Genomic DNA, 20,274 nt, shown 5'->3' with positions numbered 1-20,274 from the left:
CCAGCCTCTGTCTCCCCTACCCCTTTGGTACAACCAAGGACCGGAATCCACAGGCTCCTGCCTCAAGCTCATCTCTGAAGAAATGGGCAGAACTGACCAGGGAGAAGCAGGGAATCTAGTTTGGGAGTTTGCTTCACAGAGGGGAGTTGCTTAGTGCCTACTCTGAGTCAAAAACCTCTGTTCCAGGACATGAATCTCACTTTCAGGCTTTCTCTAGTGTCCAATTTAAGTATGATGCACGACTAAAGGCCACCAGTCACTCCAGGAGAGCCTTTGATACAGGAGAGAAAGAGGCAGATAAAAAAACAAAAAACCCCTAGGAATCAGAGGATCCAGGGCACAGAAGAGGAGAACATCCTCTAATTACTATAATGAGGGGTTTTGAAAAATGGCATCTGGTAAGAAAAATGTTTAGAAGAAAGGAACAACCAAAGAGCAAGAAAGAACCATTACAAATTAAGAACATGACTGATACAATGGATTCAGAGAAAGGTTGGTGGAAAGTGAGTTGAGCAAATGGCCAGAAAGAAGAACAAAATATCCTCTGTTTAAACTCTAGGATTATAAGGAATGTGACTTTCCTTTTACCCAGAGTGTGTTTGAGTGAAAGTGGCCTCACTGTTCATGGTAATTGTTCTCCCCATCTTTCAAATGAGCAGAAAGGCATGATACAGCCAACTTCTCCATGGACCTGTCTTTTCTATGTGGTGACAGGGAAGGAGAGGTAAGTGTGTCCATCTGACCCCAGCCCAGGTCTCAGTGTTCAGGATCTGCCTGAATGGGCAACTCGCATGGGTGACTTTGTGTTCCCCCAGACCAATGTCCATAGGAAGCAGTATCCTTGAGAAATGGTGAATTACTTTATGTTTACATGTGCTCAGTGGGGCTGGAAATCCACCAAGAGTGGTGGTTTCCCAAACTCTGAAAAAATGATGGTAATCTTCTGCCTTTCATTTGGAACTCCTATTATAGACAGCTCTCTAATAAAGCAGTTGTAGGATGTTGGGGTCATCTAAAATGTCTTCATAAAAAGAGTGTGTGTATGGGGGGGGGGTTTCCTTTTTCTGAAACTCAAGTTCATGATGACTTCCTTAGGTGAGATGTGGGTACCTCTCCAAAATGAGGTATGAAAATGAAAAATTGGGACTTTTAAAAAAGTGAAGTTGAATGTTTATATGTTATAACTGAGTAGAACCTTGAAAACATGAGAACGTTGTAGAAAGATCCTGATTTTATTCTTTTTATGGACTTCCAGGAGATTCTCTCTATAAATTAAAGAAATGGGAAAATGATTACCAAGTTGTGGATACACTTTTATCCACCTAAAGTTGCAGATTTTTTCCAGTTTAATCATTTCTTTCTTGCTGTAAAGTTCACATTTACTATAGTTAGGTTGCGTGTTAAGTTTTCTGAGATTTAATGTGTGGATCATTTGAAGAAAAAGATCAGGACCATAGGGCAAGCAATTGGTTTACATTTGAGAGAGATTTTTCTTACATTCATACGCCTTGATTTTGAGTCTTTGAAGAGAGATGTTCTGTAGTAAATTAAAATTCATCGTTTACAATTTTTTAGTTAGAAATTTATATGTGGAAAATTACAGATCAGCTTGTATTGCAATGAATTCTCAGGGCTTTCTGGGCAGTTTTTATTGTACTAGAATTTAACTGAATTGAATATTGTCTAAAACAAACCCATTGCTTGGGAATTGTAAATTCATCATGCATAGTTTTGTATATATGGCAGTACTTCTTGTCATAGATTTTTACATTTGAAAATTTAGAGTTTTGAGAACTAAATGTCCACTGAAATAGTTGTTCTAAAATTAGCACAGTTCCAGAGAACTGTTTTCTTTCTACTTTCTAACCTAAATTTCTAACCTACCTTTGTAGCTAAGATACGTTTTTCCATGGAGAGCCATTTGTCTAGATATTCTGTGGCAAATAAAAGCTTGCTTCAGAGCCTCATGCAAAAGCATATTAATGGACAGTTACAGGACCTTTGGAGTGCAGGGCCCCAAATATGTAAATTTCACAGCCATCGCCAGTGTTTTCTTGCTGTGACTCAGACTATTTAAATTTCAACACTGCACAATGTCTTCACAGGGTGCATACATATTTCAGAAATTCTAATTTAACTTTGATTACATGGATGTTAGAAACAACCCTTAAATGAAAAATTGAGTTTTCTTCTCATAGGGGATGTAGACATAAATTCTGTCAGTCACAGGACCATGTTTCCCTCGACTGTGCTAATTGTCATCCTTTTGGAGTAAAAAATGAAATGCATGTTTATTGGGTGCTGTTGTATATTTTGTCCTAATCTTGAAACTTTTTTTAAGCAGTCATTTTCATATTATCTCTTTCATGCCTACAATTTAAATGGTTGATTTCTCTGTATGCAAAAGCTTTGAGAATCATAGATCCTAGTGGAGAGACTCCTTGTACGTTCGGCATCTGCACGCTCGAGTTTGAGGCTGGCTCTGCCCTTGTTTTTCCAATGAACTTGGGCGAACGTTAGTTAAGAACAGCCACCTCCTAGCATTATTAGGATGATCCAAAGATACAAAGTAAATTTAAAGGCTTTGTGAAGTGAAAGATAAATACAAATTTTAATTAATTTATCTAGTATTCCATTGCTTTGGTCTTCTCAGTCACCTTAGGCAAGCGGGAGAGCTGTCTTAGTCCATTCGGGCTGCTGTAACAAAAATACTGGTTTGCTTGTAAACAGTGGAAATTTATTTCCCACAGTTCTGGAGGCTGGATCCAAGTCCAAGATCAAGATACAGGCAGACCCCATGTCTGGTGAGGACCAGCCTCCTGGTTCATAGACAGACATCTCGCTGTGTCCTCACATGGAAGAAGGGGCGAGGAGGGTCTCTGTTAGGAGGTTACTCATCCCACTTATGAGGGCTTCAGTCTCATGAACTTATTTAATTCTAATCACGTCCCCAAGGTCCCACCTCCTAACGCAGTTACATTGGGCATTAGGATTCCACAAATGAATTTTGGAGGTGACACAAACATTCAGTCCATAGAAATGGGTGTAGCATTGAAAAATGTTTGCTACACTTGCTAATGATGGCAAATAACATTTTCCAATCCCAATAATACAGTTTTTGCCCCAAATATATGCATTTCCTTATAAGTATGTATGTAGAAGATGGTATTTTATTTGAGGAAAAAAATCCCGAGTAGTAAGAGATGTTGAAGAGGTGGGTTGCTCTTTGCTAAGTGGGTCCAGGTCTAGGACATTGTTGTCCCACCCAAAGCTGGGCTTTCCAACTTTGCCCGAATCCCTTTCGTCTTGCTTGAATCCCTTCCATTTTGATGTTTCTCTTGGTCTTATGATCAGTAATGGGTGATGGTGGGAGATATTGACTGAGCTGCAGGTTAGTGATTGAAACAGCAGGTTGCTGCCACTGATCCCTAAGCTGTTGGCAGATCTGCCAAAGCATGTTGAAAGTTTCCATCTTCAGTTTGTGGGAATCAATAAAAACTATCTGGTGAGAATGTGTAATAACTCAGTATATACTTATAACAAAACTAGGGTTGTTATTTATTAATTGCATAGATGTGCCAGGTATGGTTATATTTTTCTGACAGGTGTATCTTCTTTAATTCTTATAGCATCCCACAAGCAAAATGTTGTAACACTAGAGGAAAGAGTCGAAGAGAAATTGGGTGAATTACTCAAAGTCATGTAGCCAGTGATGGCAGAGCCCAGCTCAGAGTCCAGGTCTTCACCACACCGTGAGCTTGCTTTTCCCACCACCGGTGTGGCCTCTTTCCCTTGGGTAATAACTCTGTTCCTTTAGGTTTGAGCTAGAAATGGTTGCATCTTGCTTTGAAAGAACCTAAACAATCTATGAACTGCTTGGGTCTTGAACCTTTCACAGAGGCTATGTATTGAATGTGGTACCTTGGGCAGTGCTCCTGGGTCCTCTGGTCTTCATGGGATGTGAAGGTCGGTATCACAGTGGGTGGATGGGAGTCTGGGCCAGTGTGCTGTTCTCATGTGGCCGAGGTTGTGAATCCTGTGATGCCCTGAGAAGGCTTGGGGCCTCTCCCAGGGGTGCCTGTAACCTTAGCTTTGGGACATCTGTAGCCTGGGAGCTATGCCAAGAAGTTACATTTTTCTCAAGTCTTGGGTTTGAAGCACTTGTAGAATGCTGGCTTCCAAAGGCCGATATTTCTTTTGCAAAAGATGTCTCAAATGCAGTGCTCTCACCGCTGTTCGGGGCCCCAGACAGCGGCCTCTACCTTGGCTTCTCTGCCGTTAGCTTCCTTTGTTTCCCTTCAAGCCTTTATGCTATTTTCAGATTCATCTTATACAGAGGTTTCCTGTTTATTAAACGTGTGTGCTGGCTTTCTGGCTGTCCACCGTTTTATTCCATGATTTCCCAATGCTCTGTGCTCAGGCCAGGCCGTGTGTCCGAGGGCTGCACTTTCTTCATCTCCTCCCTCCATCACTCTCATTAGCATATGCTGTTCCTCTCAGCCTGCAAATCCCTTCTTCCTCTTCTCTGCCTGTATAATAAATCTTTATATAATTCAGAGCCTGGCTTTATTTTCCCACCTGGAAATAAATAAAGCACCCTCATGGAGCTGTTTCTTCTTGGAACCTCCTAAATTCTGTGCTTTGGAATATTTTCTAGGCTTTTTCAAAATAATTTTTTTCTTAATGGTTAATTAATTAATTTTCTTTTTTTGGGCTGCGCCGCGCGGCATGCGGGATCGTAGTTCCCTGACGAGGGCTTGAACCCTCCCCCCTGCATTGGAAGCGTGGAGTCCTAACCACTGGACTGTCAGGGAAGTCCCTCTTCTTTGTTGTTTACAGAAGTTTCTGAACAGATGATAAGACTTCAGGGCTTCACATTCTTTCATCTCCTTGGTGCCCAGCAAAATCTAGGCACGTGGTAGGTGTGAAGTCACCCACTGCTGACAGATTGTTGTTGCCATTTTAGTACTTCATTTAAGCACGGCATTTAAAACGAAGAAAAGTCATGAAAGAACACATGTGTACAGAACAGTGCTCGGATTTTAACATGTTGAAAGCTCCACTGATTTGTTGAAGTGTGTTTTTTTTTTCTCTCCTTTGTCTCACCAGCAATCAAAGAGAAGTACACGGACTGGACAGAATTTCTCATTCGTGATTTGACTGGTTCCCGGACGGCCCCAGCCAGCCTCCTAGAAGGTGTATGTATTGTTATCCAGCTATTCTCTGTCTGAAGCAGCACAGTTACATGAGCTCACACCTAAGAGCACCTTTGCATATATCCTTCTGCGGGTACATGCGTCCACATGGATATCGGTGTCCAAATAGCATAACTTCCTGTCCTTTCCCAAATTACTTAGGTTACTGATTCTAATGGCACTGACGAATCTTCACCTTTGGTCCAATCAATAAGTGGAAAATTTGCTTTTATTTGAACACATTTTAAAATAATAACATGTTAGGATAGGTATCCACTATGCTGTATGTTTAAGACTCTATCTTATGTTAGTGAATGTATATAAAATCCTGTAGAATAACTGTTTTGTAGAGGTGATGACTAAGCATATATGTGCTGGGGTGTAGTCTCAAAATGTATTGATAAATGGTTCCATTAACTATTGCATTCCGAGGCATTATGCCGAAATTTAAACACGTACACGTTAAGTAATAGAAATGGCTAACCATATTTAAATGTGGTTAAGGTCATTTTAAGGTACTGAAGTAAAACCAGTTTAATCTGCAATCTTCATGGTAATATGAAAATAATTTTATCATAAAACATTTTAATATTTATATTCTAGAACAGGAAGAGAAATATACTGTTATAAATAATTATTAAGTCACCAAATCTGTTTGAAGAATTCCCCTGATAAAGGGGAGACCACAATGAATGACCAAGAATACAGCGTGGATTTTGACAATCTCATTATTCTCTTAACATTAACCATAAATTTCTCACCTGTCATAAATGCTATTGATATTTTGGAACACCACGGTCTAATATACAGTCATCTGGTTTTGTTTTGTGATGATTTTTGCCTAATGTAGTTTTGTATCTCAGTGGCTACTACTTTAATTGTTTGGTTGACAAATCAAAATGATGATTGTTCACCCTTTCAAAAGAACAAATTGTTTTACTCTGTTAAATTTTTTCAAACATATTTGCCTGCAAGGCTGGCTGAACAAACACCCTTTTCCTGTGCAAACATGTGCTAAGAAGGTTGCTTAAATGGGGCAGGTGTTATATATATTTTGTAAACCAACTATGGGGTTAAGTGTACAAATTACACAATAGCCTAATTTAGCTGATTATTAATGTGTATTAGGCATTCATCAAAAATGTCCTCTACACATATTCATGCATTACTCACGTAATCAAAGTACGAGAGTGTCCTGATTATGACAGTGGGGCCATCGTAAGATAAATGTCTGCTGAGTCAAGGTATAAATTGATCGCCCCATATCAGATGTGTCCGTCTATGGGAAGAGCAGACATTTCGCTACCGCATGTTTTCTAGCTCAAGGCAAATTTGGTGTAACGCTTCTTAAAAGCACCCTCGTTCCTCACAAATGCAGTTTTATCTGGGAAGGGTGATTTGTTTGGTGAGAACTTAGCACAAACTGTCATTTTCTATTTACTTGTGGCTTTGTTGTTGGATATGGAGTCGGGTATAATGGATGTGTGCGCGGGAGGGGAGGGGAGGGGAGGGCGGGGGCAGTGGGGTGGAGGGAAACACCAGACTGTTTGCCAGTAGCTTGGATGATGGTGTGAAAAAATATTATCTTCTGCTGTCATCTGTTTCCATGAGAACCTTAAAATAAAGTTTAAAATAAGGAGTTTTGCTTCTGTTTAAACAGCCTCTGCGAGGGAAAGGCCCTATAGACCTCATTACAGTTGATTCCTTAATAGAGCTCCAGGATTCTCAGAGCCCTTTTCAGTACTGGATAGTTAGTGTGATTGAGAATGTTGGAGGAAGATTACGCCTTCGCTATGTGGGATTGGAGGACACTGAATCCTATGACCAGTGGTTGTTTTACTTGGATTACAGACTTCGACCAGTTGGTTGGTGTCAAGAGAATAAATACAGAATGGACCCACCTTCAGGTAAGGGCCAGAGCTTTGGCTGCTCTCAAGCGTTTTAGAAAGAGATGTGATTATTTTCCTGGATGTCTCTCTGGAAAATGTATTAGCTCTGTGGTGTCTTTTACATCTGTACTTGTGGATATGAAGCAATTTAACTTCAAATGCTTTGTGTAGCAAATAGAACCCAAGACTTCTATGAATAGCATTCAAAAATGAGAAAGCAGAGCTGGAGGCTATGGAGAAGTTGATCTGGTTCCTTTGGAATCAATGGTTTGGAAATGAAACACACACTAGAGTGGGGCTTGGTGATATTCTCTATTTTTCTTTAGGAATTTGATAGTCTTGCGAGTAGGTTCTAAAGTCTTTGTACTTCTGCCCGTCCACCCATCCACTCACCCAGCCATCCATCATCCATCCACCCATCCATCCGTCCATCCATCCATCCATCTGAATATCCAAACCAAATGCTTATCATTATGTTATCTGTCCTGACCTGGAAATAGCAAAGAGAAAATCATCATGCTCTTTTTCCTGGCATATCATAGATTTTTAAGTAGCTTCAAATACCTTGTCAGATGACTTTCCAGAGACTTAATTGGGTAGAAGAGTGCATTATTCTTCCTGACATACCTAACTGGGCAAAGATCTCAATGTTTATGAAAGAACCATTCTTGAATGTTTACTACATGCCAGGTGATTTTACATCTGCTCTGATGTTTATTTTGATTCCAAAAAACTATTTCATGTGACTGTTTCCTTTTACAGCAGAGAAAATTTGAGACTGAGTTTAAGCTACTCGTCCAAGATCACCCAGTTTGTAGGAGGAACGTGCTGTAATTCAAATTCCCGGGTCCCCTCCCTCTTCCATCCAATTCCCCCTGCTGCCTCTGACTGGCCTTACAAACCTTTCGATATGTAGCTTCAGAACAAAAATGTTGTATTCTTATGGAATTAAAGATGCCAAGGAAGGAATACTCCTTTCTTCCCAAATTTGCTGATTTTCATTCTGGTCAATTTCACAGGTTTATTGGAAGCAAAGACTTGGCTCTTTCCTTCATTAAAATTGCCAGAGGTTTTTTTTCCTCCCATCTTAGTTGCCAGTGTTAGTCTTGAAGACATGAAGCTGAGGCGTTATATTTCCCTTTTCCGTCAGTCAAGGGCTTTAATTGAAAAAACGTCTTGGTTCTGTGTGTCATGTGTTTGCATTTGAGTTGAATTTGACAGGCATATAGACATAGAACATGGTATTTTATTAGTATTATTGTTGTCAACGTTTTGAGAAGCAGCCAGGAAATCCATTTATACCCTGAGTAATGTGGGGATATGATTACAAACGAAGGGCCTGTCAGTTTTGTGAGAAGAGATCTAAGCTCACGTTTGCCTTGGGATTCATAACCTAGCAGGAGAAATTTACTCTGTGCAGAAAGTTGGGTGTATAAGTCTTAGCTCAGTATCTAATTGCTTTATAAATTTTAAGAAAAATATATTTGCCAGTGTAAAACTTTATAGCAAAGCAAAGGATTACTACTGGCTCTTAGGTTCTGTGCAATGTGCCCTTCCTATGACATCGTGGACTCGTACTCAGCAGCCAGAATGGAACGTGTCCCTGCAGAAACTAAGGAAATATTTCCATAGGAGAGTTCTCTCTCTTCCTTTAGATAATTTGATGTCTTTATAAGACAAGAATAAATTGTGTTTACTCACCTTAGTAATTTTCTGGAATTGTCCATTTCACTGAAGCATTAAAGACTTTGGAAAAGGCATTCATCATCAAGAAGTTATCTTCCCAACATTTAAATTGTCGGCAGCTAAACTTAATTTGGGGTACTGTAGGTTTAAAATGGATCTTGGTCAGACAAAACACATCAGGAGACTTTTTGTTTCAAGCAATAAGTCCTGATGGCAATGGCAAAAAAAAAAAATTGCCTGCAGGAAAGGCTATGGGTGGGAAGAAGAAATTAAAAGGTGAAAGGACACCCCCAAATGTGACTCAGTTCTTCAGATGCAGTAGTTACAAGATGAACACTGAATTCTCCTCCTACCTGATTCAGCAGAGCAACACCCGGGAAGGCAATTAATCACCCAGGTTTTACACACAGGAACAGAACCCAATCCTTTGCGTAAATTAATTTCAGAACCCAGTGTGACTTGTTAAACTTAGATGATAGGGCTCTTTCCTTGAATGAAATCTAGGTGGGAGTAAAATTTCACACTTGCATAGAAAATACTAGGCTGTTTTTTCTTATTCCCAAACACGCTTAAGTAAATGAAAAGTGTTCATCATTGACTGGTGCTGGAAGGGTTGGGGAGGAGAGCAGGTAAGAGAGACCTTGGGTATAGAGTCGTCCCTCGGCATCCACGGGGGATTGGTCCCAGGACCCCGAGGATACCAAAATCCAGGGATGCTCAAGTCCTTTGTATAAAACAGCACAGTACAGTTGGCCTTCTGCATCTGAGGGTTGGAGGTGTTCTGCACCTGTGCTTTCCCCTTCCCAGGTTCCATGTTCGTGGGCTCCTCCATCTGTGGTTTCTTCCATCCATGGGTTCCACCCACTGCAGGTGGAATATTCAGGACCCGTGGGCTGGGAGGGCTGACTGGACTTTGAGAGTGAGGCCGTGCCAGGTCAGCCTACTCTCGATGCCCTCTTCACTGTGCTGACATCAACACCTTTGCTGAAAGTAATCATAGCTTCTCCTTTCCTTTCCTTATTCTTTCTACTTCTTGCAGGACACAGTATTTCTCAAATGTTTGGTGTGAACAGAGGTATAGAAATAGGTGACAGAAAGTAGCTGGCTAGTCAGTCTTCAAACACTGGAGGAGAAGGTGCTGGCTTTTATGCTGTCCGCCAGCGAGAAGCCTGCATCCCATCTTTGGATGGAATCAGAGGACACGGGGTGGGGGAATGGGAGGTTAGAAAGAGGGGCAAAGCCACCTTGCCCCTCTCGACCCACCATCAGGATTGCAGTGCTGCTGGGGTAGGTGGAGTCCAGCTTCAGTGAAGACCAGGTGAGGGAATGGAAGAGGGTAAAATGACAATAATCATGGGAGGGGCAGTGGCTTCCCGTGGTCCTTAGTGATTCAGGCGTTATCAGGACAGGACTGGGAATCCACGGGTGCCTTTTCTTCAGTGCTGAATGGAAGGCAAATCATGATTAGACAGACCTGGAGCTGCTTTTCCAGCTGTGTACCCCTAACGCCTCCCCTCATTTATTTATTTTCCTGTCCTGTGGCCTTCTCTGTGTTCCTCGAGCTTTCTATGCGTGTCCCCTCTTTTGGAATGCTGCTTTACCACGCCCCCACTTCATCCAGACCTTGGATGAGAGGATTTCACTCACCACTGAAACTGAAAGTGTGGGACCCATTCTCTGCTGTGTTCCCTGACACCCTCCCCAGCACATAGTAGGTGCTCAGTAAATATGTGTTGAGTGAGTTGACTGAATAAAAACTCGGGTGTGTCTAGACAGAAGGAAGGAACCAGCCAAGTCCACCTTCCAGGAGCCAAATAATTGATGGGGATTTGGAAGCCAATTTGGAGGTGAGAGCCCAGGTGGAGGCACCTCCACACAAGGAGGACTGTACTGTCCTCTTTCCCCTGAAGTGTTAGGGGGGCTTCTGAGCAAGTAGAGATGTGATCTCTTGTTTAGCACCCAGGACGGCTCCAGGATATAAGATGCACGGGAATGTGGTCTGTGGGGTTCAGGATGAGAATTTCTTCCTTTAAAAGGGTCCATGTATGAACAGAGCTTGAGAAACCCAACAGAGTGGAAGGAACATGGGCTTGGAGTCAGGGTTCAAGTCAGCCTCTCTTTCTACTTCTGTCACTGGCTACAGAGCTTCTGGGCAAGTTACTCTACTTTGAACCTCAGTTTTTACATCTGTAAAATGGGGATAATCATACATTGGCTGTGCTGTTAAGTATTACTAAGGTGATTGGTATTTTCTAAATATTCAATCTGTGATCAGAGTTTTAAGATTATATTTGATCTTCTAAGAAATTTAAGTAGGTCATTGAGGTCAGGGGTCATTTAGAGGCCCCACCTGCTTTCATATTTTTGGATGTTTAGAAAGCAAGGTAGAATCTGACATGGTTTTGCAGAAACTAAAGAGATGAAACTTTTTGAAGTTTAAGAGAAATCCTTATCTCTATATTCTTTTGTATATTTTTTCCCTTCATAATCTTTATGTCAACCATTTTCCCCCCTTTTCTTTCTATTTTAGGTAGTTTCTAGAGCCAGAAGTTTCTAATCATCTAATTCAGATGCTTCTTACTTGAACTATTTCTCATTCAAAAAGAGTTGTTGTTGTTTGTTTTAGCTCAGGCTACCTTAACGAAATACCATTGATGGGGGGAGGGGGCTTGAAAAACACAAATCCACGGTTCTGGAGGATTGAAGTCCAAGATTAGGGCATCAGCATGGTTGAGTACTGGTGAGGGCTCTCTTCGTGATTTGTAGATGGCCACCTTCTTGCCGGGTCCTCAGCTGGCCTCTTCTTTTTTTTTTTTTTTTTTTTTTTTTTTTGTTAAATCTTTTGGCCATGCTGCACAGCATGTGGAATCTTATTCCCTGATCAGTGATCGAACCCATGTGCCTTGCACTGGAAGCATGGAGCCTTAACCACTAGACCACCAGGGAAGTCTCCCAGCCTCCTTTTTATGTGTGCATGGAGATGTATATATCTATATCTGTATCTGTATCTATATCTATGGGGTATTGAGAGAGAGCAAGCATGCACTTGAAAGAGAGCTCTTTGGTGTTTCCTTTTACCAGGGCACTAATCCCATCATGGGGGTCCCACCCTCATGACCCCATCTAAACCTAATTACCTCCCAGAGTACCATGGCATTGAGAGATTAGGGCTTCAACATACTAATTTTGGAAGGACACAAGCATTCAGTCCATAGCACTTCCCAGTGTCTATTAAGAAGCATAGATGAGCCTTTCCTTACTGGTCAGAGCCTGGTGGCGAAGGAAGGAGAGGAGGGTGTGAGGTGCATGAATAAAGGGGATCACCCCTCCAGGCCTTCGATCACCCGAGGCTGAGAGATGATGATTTTGCTCACTCCTCTTCCTGCCACACTCTCTGTGAGATGGACTGCCAACATGCACAGAGGGGGACACCTCGTTTTCACTCAGGCTTCTAGTTAAAGATGAATCAGGACAGGTTTTAATTGCTTATTACTTCCCACCAACAGAAATTGACATGATACACTCTATTAAATTACCTGCAACACGATCACTTTAAGAACCTGTTTTATGTTCTTTTAATGGTGCTATTTATTGTCCATAAATTTGCTGGCGTAACCAAGTGCCTCTCTGTCTAATGAAACACACGCATGGACTGTTGTTCTCTGCTTATTGAAACTAGGAGGTGTTTAGCTTCTGCAGGTGGTTGAGCGTACTGACAAAACTGCAGTTGCTTTTCACCTTTGAAGACAAGGAGTATGCCCTGCCGTGGGGTTAAATTCCATATTAGGATTCAACACCCGCAGCACGAAGACAAAGCTTAAGATTGTAGGACAGAGATAAAAGTCCCGTGAGACTTCCTGGGGGTCCTCACGTATTCAGGCTGCTGTAACACAACACCACAGACTGGGTGGCTTATAAACAGCAGGCGTTGATTTCTTACAGTTCTGGAGGCTGGATGTCCAAGATCAAGGTAACAGCAGATTCAGTGTCTGTTGAGGACCCACTTCCTGGTTCATAGACAGCGTCTTCTCACTGTGTCCTCACCTGGAGGAAGGGGCGAGGGAGCTCTCTGGGGTCTCTTTTATAAGCACTGTAATCTCATCATAGGGGCTCCATCCTCATGACCTCATCACCTCTCAAAGGCCCCACCTCTTAATGCCATCACCTTAGATGTTTCAACATATGAATTTTGGGGGAGGGGGGCATATTCAGATCCAAGCACCAGGCTTCTTAGGCTACTTGTCTTTGGTTTGGTGGAACAGACGTGGCATCAGGTGGATGCAGCCTTCTAGGATGATGTGGCTGGTCCAGTCCTGCTCTGCCAGTGTGTGTGAGTCCAGGTGTCAGGAGAGGCTATGAGCATCCCTCTGGGGGCTGCCTGTCTCCTCACTCAGTTCTGAGTTTGGAGCTGACCATGTTGGGTTTTCATGGCTCTGGCCTTGGGTAATTCTTAAGCCGTTCATCTTTTACCCTCTTCTCTGCCTCAGGGGCTTCCCTTCCCCCCCCAGAGACCTCAGTTACAGACTGTGGGAGCTTGGGCACCAACACTTCCTCTTCCCTTTTTCTATCCCCTGTATGTCTGCAGACCCTTCCTTTGACCTTGTCTTTGGAGGTCACCATCCTTTTCCATGACTTGGTTCTCCTTTTACTACCATGTCGAGCTTGAACTCCCCATCGACCTGCTTCCAGAACCCTGGAAGAGTGGATTTGTTTCTGTTCTACTGAGGAAGTCCAGGGTCTTGTTTATTGTTTCCCTCCTGACCCCGTCTTGAACTGCTGCCTTTGGTGTCCTCTGGGCTTTGCTTCCTAGAATCCCGAATTGCCTTCCCTTTTCACCGAGACGTTGATGCAGTGCCCCTGAGCTGAACCACTGGTATATTCCAGGGAATCTGCCTCACCGTCTCGGGACAATTTGTAGGGCTCCGTGAATTGGTCCTTCTTCCTCCTTTGTGGGACTCTGTGATAAGCGGTTTCTCCCTCAGGACCCCCCCACCCGTGGAGGTTGGAGGGACCATTCATTCATTCTCTGTAGAGGTGTTTGTTGGGGGGACCTCACTGTGTTCCCCCAAACATGTATACCAAGAAGAATTACAGGCTATTTTGTCTCTGATAGAGAAACGCCAAATTGGGGGAAAAAATTCTGCAGCGGTGTAAGAGCATAAATAAAAGGCTAGAAAGAATTACAGATACTATACACAAGTAGAGCCTATCTTGTCATTAATTGTCCTTTATGTGACTTGGTGTGTCTGACAACGAGGGATGGTGGGCAGGGCATTGATACCTTGACTCCTTCTGACAGCATCTCTCACCTAACCATAATTATGATAGTCTGAAAAGACTAAGTAAACTGCTGAAACACAGGTGCTTCAAGCTCAAGGTGAGTTCAGAAGCTATGATCATCAAAATATATGGCCGCCTGCTAAAAAGCAGACATGCAAGAAATTAAAAATATAGCCCCAAAGGCTTAATGTTGCCTTTTAACTGTGCTTAAATTCATATTCATATCCTAGCTGTCTGTCTGAAGTAGCCTGGGTTGATATAGGGAAGGTATAAACATATCTACTCCAAGTGAGTGCTTCTGCAAATCCTATTTTGATAAGGTCTTAAATCTGTTGAGATCAGATCATAAAATTCCCCTGCAGTTTCAGCAGTCGGTAAAAACAGTGCTCAACAATTTTGTTCTTTTAATTTTGTATTCAGACAGTGTAACCACCTTTCGTAAATCCCTTCCCCCCCACTGCCTGGGGGAAAACATGGGCAACGTGACGTGTTAGCAACATTTCAAGTGTAAATATTAGACTTGGTTGGTAAATTTTAATTTACCTTTTCATAATTTCCTGACTTAAACGCGGACTATTTTTAGCATATGAGAGCTTAGAGATTTAGTGAAAAATAGGCTGTAATAACTGAAAACACCAGACAAGAGTCTTTTCTAGTTTGGAAATTTATCAGATAATAAGTTCTTCATCCATGGATATTACTTCCCAGGTGATGGAATGGAATTCGGGGCAGTGGATGGATGGAGTGTGGTTAATGTGATTTATACTATTAAATTATGCCCAGAATGCATGCATATATTCCCTGAAGAAGAGCCCTGTTAAGTTTATTCTTCATTTCTGATCGCAGAATCCCAAATTGCTATTTAATTTCAGGAAATCTCTTTAGCAGGTGGCCTTTTATGGCGGGCAGGGTGTGAATTCTTAGGGTTGCTGCGCCTGCCAAGTTATTATGAAATCCTGAGAAGATAAAATCCGAGAAAGAACCACCCAGTAGAACATTTCAGCCCTTAAACTCTTATGTGATTTGCTGTTGATACAGAAATCTATCATTTGAAGATGGACTCAGAGTGGAAATGTGCTCTGGAGAAATCCCTTATTGATGCTGCTAACTTTCCTCTTCCAATGGAAGTGTTTAAGGTAAGACGTAGATTCATAGCAGTTTTTCTCCTCTTTTCGAGAATAAACTGTAAAAAGTTGCCCATATCAAATTATTTCCCACTATTTAAAAAGCTACCTTCTTGGCCGGTGTTCATTTAAAGTGTTTAAAATGTTATCTGTTCCATTTTGCTCTGTTTTGTAATCCTCCCAAATACCCATATTCCAAGATAATGCTTAAAATCTTTTATCAAGTAATTAATAAGGATATTATAAGGTAATTTGAATCTTATTAAATTTTTTTTCAGGTTTACATTTTTTTTCTCCATCTTATATTATTATGGAAATCTCATTTTCACCCTCTCACTGCTTACCAAAGAAACTAAAGAAAATGGAGCAAGTCTAATTTTGGTATTTGCTCGGTAAAGATGATAGAAAATGATGCTTCTCTTGATGGCTTGAGAAACTCATATGAGTATCTGTTGGGTAGTAGGCCTTCCTCTATTAGACAATGAAAGAAATGTACCACGACTGAATTAGGTCACCTAGTTCTTAAAACTCTTAAAAATTATGCTTAAAATTTATATGATGTGTAGAATATTAAGTTCTGGGCAGGAGTGATCCCTCTAGCAAGAGGGACCCATAAAACGGTCTCTTCCTATTTGGAGCTCGAGTAGGTGGGAAACAGCTCTACATGGACCGTTTCCTGGGAGACTTGTGGATGGGCTCGTGGTGGGCTGACGTAAACCTGCTTTTCAGTTCCTAGCGGGCACATTTCTGCAGGGCCGTAGAAGTTTCATGTGGAAAATGAAATTAAAACGGTGTCTAGGTACCGCCTAGAGGCAGGAGTGTGTGAGGCTCGGACTGGGGCGTTGGCTTCCTGGATTTTACTTACGGGGAAGTCCTCGCTCAGAACCTTAACCTAGCAGGGTGAATCACCGATACTCTTGTTCCGCACTTTTCTCATTGGCAACATTGGACTTAAGACCTCTTCTGAAAATAATTATTAAATTATTATTAGCAGTAATAATCACACTGATCATGCGACATTATCTTGGGCTTTTTATTTTTTGCTAACTGACCAGATAACTTCTTTTTCCTCCTCCTTTCCTGCAAAAAATAAAATAAAAATAAAAATTAAGAAAAAGAGCATTTACTCTTCTGTGAACTGGCTCCACTGCCTCTTCGGAAGCCAGCCCACCACTCTTGTCACTCGTTTGACCTCTACAGCTGGTGTCCACTGTCTTTTCCCAGTGGCCTTGGTGATATTAAAAAAACACCTTTATTGAAGTAGAGTTGAGTTACAATGTTGTATGTCTCAGGTGTGCAGCACAGTGATTCAGTTATACATATATGTGTGTGTGTGTGTATATATGTATTCTTTTTCAGATTCTTCTCCATTATAGGTTATTACAAGATACTGAGTATAGTTCTCTGTGCTATACAGTAGGGCCTTGTTGTTGTTTATCTGTTAGATATATAGTAGTGTGTATCTGTCAATCCCAAACTCCTAATTTATCCCTCCCCTAGTTTCCCCTTTGGTAACCGTAAGTTTGTTTTTGATGCCTGTGAGTCTATTTCTGTTTTGTAAATAAATTCGTTTGTATCACTTTTTTAGATTCCACGTATAAGTGATATCATACAATATTTGTCTTTGTCTGACTTACTTCACTTAGTATGATCATCTCTAGGTCCATCCATGTTGCTGCAGATGGCATTTCATTCTTTTTTATGGCTGAGTAGTGTTCTGTGTGTGTATACATCACACCTTCTCTATCCATTCATCTCTTGATGGACAGTTAGGTTGCTTCCCTTAGTGATATTTTAAATGTATAAATCTGATCATGTTCCTTGCCCTTGAGAAAATAAATTTTATTTCAAAATAAAGTATCAATATATTTATTTTGGAATATATTATACACATACATTTGAAATATACATGTGAGGAGTTCACAGAGTGATATAGTGGAAATACAAATCCCCCCTGCCCCCTGTCTAGACACGGGAAGTTGCGGGTCCGTTAGCATCCCTCCACCTGACCTTTCCCCATCCTCTTTCCTGGCTCTGGGTAACCAGCTCCCTAACTTTGGTGTTAACCATTTCCTTGCCTCTCCTTGTAGTATTGCTACCTATGTATGTTTTCCTTAATATTAACACAACTTACTTCTGACAACACGAGAAACAAGACCAGCCCTGATTGTTTCAGGAGAGGGTGTTTTCCTGTTCTCCAGAGTGGAGGATGGATGGACAGTGCCTGGGCCCTAAGCCGGCCTCGCTTTCCCACAGAGTTTGCAGGGCAGTTGAGTAGGCACAGTCCTGAGCTAATCTTAGGGAATTAGTTGGGTCATCAGCCAAACTGCAGCTTGAACTCCAGGTACCGGACCTCCCTTAGAAATGCGGACGGGTCTGGCTCCGGTTCTCAGAACAGGCCCAGCACAGCATTTCTGTGCAGTGACTTGAATGTTCTCTTCTGCTCCAGGCAGCGGGACCTCGAGGGGTCCCTGGGACCTTGTTCAGAGTGTGGTCAGGACAAGCCAGGTGCCGTTAACAGTCTGGGTCCGGCTTACTTTGGCGTTTTGTCCTCAGCTTACAAAGATGATAAAACGAAGCAAAGCGTCTTAGTGCTGGCAGCCTGCTCGCCTCTCACCTCGAGTGACTGAAAGAATCCTGATTCTGTCCTCACGCTTCCCTGATAGTTTGGGTATAGAATTCTAGATCTGCTGTCACTTTTCTCAAGAATTTGGAGGTATTGCTCCATTTTTCCTGTTCTCCTCGGGCATCTTATATTCTCCTTTTCTCCACTGTTGTGAAATTTCACGATGATAGGCCTTTGCAGGTGTCTGTTTCCATCCAGAACACAGGGTTCCCCGGGTGTCTGCAACTCATACCTTTAATTTTGGGGATGCTTCTTCTAAAATGACGTCTTCCACCTCTCTTCTTCCACCTGTCTTCTTCATCTGTGACCAGGTGGTAGTCCTGGGCTGGCTATGTAATTTTTTCTTCTTCTTTTCATTTCAGGTTTTCATTTTCTCCTCTGTTTTTGCTCTACTGTCAGAGGTTTTCTCCACTCATTTGTGCTGTTGTGTTTTTATGAGCACTTGTCTGGCGCTTTTTCTCTGAATGCTGCTCTGTTTATGGCCTCCTCTTCTTGCAGCCTGGAAGCATGACTTTATCTTGTTGGAAGTATTGATTTTTTACAGTTTTCTTTTCCCAGAGTAGTTTGTTTCCTCCATGTTGCTTTTGGTTTCTAACTTTCTTGCTAGAGGCTTTCCTTGGGTATCTGAGAATCCTTGACTTGTGCACTCTTGAGTAAGAGGGAGATTCGAAAGCTGCGGGCAGGACTGGTCCACGTAGGGGGACCTTCTTTGTATGGAGGCTACTTCTTTGTATGATGGTTTTTCCTCTTTAGCTGATTTCCAAGGAGGAGAATTTCAACTTCCAACCTGGGGTTCAAGGTTGAGCTGCCCGCATTCTAGGAGCTGAGTGGCAAGAAGAGAGCCTGGGGTTTCCGTGCTGAGTTTGTATTTTCCTGCATCCACAGACCAGGGACCACCTGCTTCATCCTCTTCTGAGGAAACTGGAGGACCACTGGTCTGTAGAGTCAGGGAGGGGAGGATACCTGGGGTCCACCTGCTTCCTAGACAGGTCCCTACACATCTTATTCTATCACCTCCCACTCACCCCCAGTTTCAGACATACCTGCTGTTACCGGTTTCTGAGCCTCCTGAAGGTCCTGCCCCGTTCATTAGGCTGGGTCTCAGCTTTTCTGTATGAGGCTTGGGACTTGGCTCTGTTGAATATGTTAAATTAGTTGCTTCTTGTTCATCTGCATTTTAGCTTCTATTCTTTAGTTTCTGTTCAAGTGGCTTTGCGTCTTTAAAATTCTTTACTGTAATTTTGGTTAGAGTTTAGGAAGAGGTGAAATTAATGTGTGTTTTTAGTCAGCCGTCTTCATGTGGGACTCCCCTTTTTAAAGTCTTGTAGCTTGGACTGTAGGGTAAACTCCCACATCTTTCATTCAGTGAAACATAACTCCTAGGCTATAGTCATACTCAGTAAATATTTCTCAAATATACGATGAATTATTGAATGGAAAAATGCATTTAACTCCCTGATTTGAAATACTTTGAGTTAATGTAGTTACAGATTAATTGGATATGCACTTATTATTTAGAACTATGAATACTAAGACTCAAAATATATAAACATTAATAATCCTCATATATTTTAAACTAATAATTAAGTAACTCAGTAAGTGTTTATTGAGCAGTTATTCTCTACATAATTCTCTTGACCCGATTCCAGGGTTGCATAATTGTTTATATTTTCCTCTAAAATACAGTTGCCTCCTTCCCTCACTTTAATGTTTTTCTGTTAGAAATCAGACTACTATTTGTATGGAGTACTTGAGAATTCTCCCTGTCCTCAATATTTTGTTTATAATTAATGGTTGCTTTTTAAAAAATATTTTATTTTATATTGGAGTTTAGTTGGTTAACAATGCTTGTTAGCTTCAGGTGTACAACAAAGTGATTCAGTTATACACACACATATGTATTCTTTCTCAAATTCTTTTCCCATTTAGATTATCACAGAATATTGAGCAGAGTTCCCTGTGCTATACAGTAGTTGCTTTTAAGAGTAGATACTGAATATTTTCTATTTTTCACAGGGCCTACAGGATGTATGGAGTGGGCAATTAATACATAAAAATTGGCTGAATTGAAAATTCTGTGTTCTTAGAGCTTGTGAGACGCTTTTATAAATGTTTTCTTTGATTTCAATTTGACGGAAAAGAAAGGGGCAATTTTCTGAACCAGACTTTGTATGGAGGGAATATTTATACACTTAATTTTGAAATCCTGAGAACAACCACTGTTAGTTCCCTAAGGCCGTTGTAATAACGCACCACAAACTGGATAGCTGAAAACAAGGGAAATGTATTCTGTCATGGTTTTGGAGGCTAGAGGTAAACATCGAGGTGTGAGCAGGGCCACGCTCCCTCTGAAGGCTTTGAGGGAGACATTGTCCCGTGAGTCTGTTCTCACTTCTGCAGGGGGTTGCCTGCAGTCCTTACCATTTCTTGGGTATAACAGCAGACTTCCGATCTCTGCCGCTGTCTCCACATGG

General features: G+C 41.7%; 1 protein-coding gene across 2 annotated transcripts in view; it reads left to right on the top strand.

The window, feature by feature from the left end:
• Nucleotides 1–20,274, top strand: part of SFMBT2 (Scm like with four mbt domains 2) — a 205,376-nt gene that overhangs the window by 98,890 nt on the left and 86,212 nt on the right. For both annotated transcript variants that reach the window (XM_060095412.1, XM_060095411.1), the window contains exons 5-7: nt 5,110–5,198; nt 6,856–7,102; nt 15,089–15,186. In XM_060095412.1, coding sequence (XP_059951395.1) covers nt 5,110–5,198; nt 6,856–7,102; nt 15,089–15,186 — 434 coding nt within the window. The remainder of the gene's footprint in view (nt 1–5,109; nt 5,199–6,855; nt 7,103–15,088; nt 15,187–20,274) is intronic.

The sequence above is a fragment of the Mesoplodon densirostris genome, chromosome 4 (assembly GCF_025265405.1).
Source record: "Mesoplodon densirostris isolate mMesDen1 chromosome 4, mMesDen1 primary haplotype, whole genome shotgun sequence".
Classification (NCBI taxonomy): domain Eukaryota; kingdom Metazoa; phylum Chordata; class Mammalia; order Artiodactyla; family Ziphiidae; genus Mesoplodon; species Mesoplodon densirostris.
The sequence above is the reverse complement of the archived record's forward strand: the minus strand, read 5'-3'. Positions and strand labels throughout refer to the sequence as shown.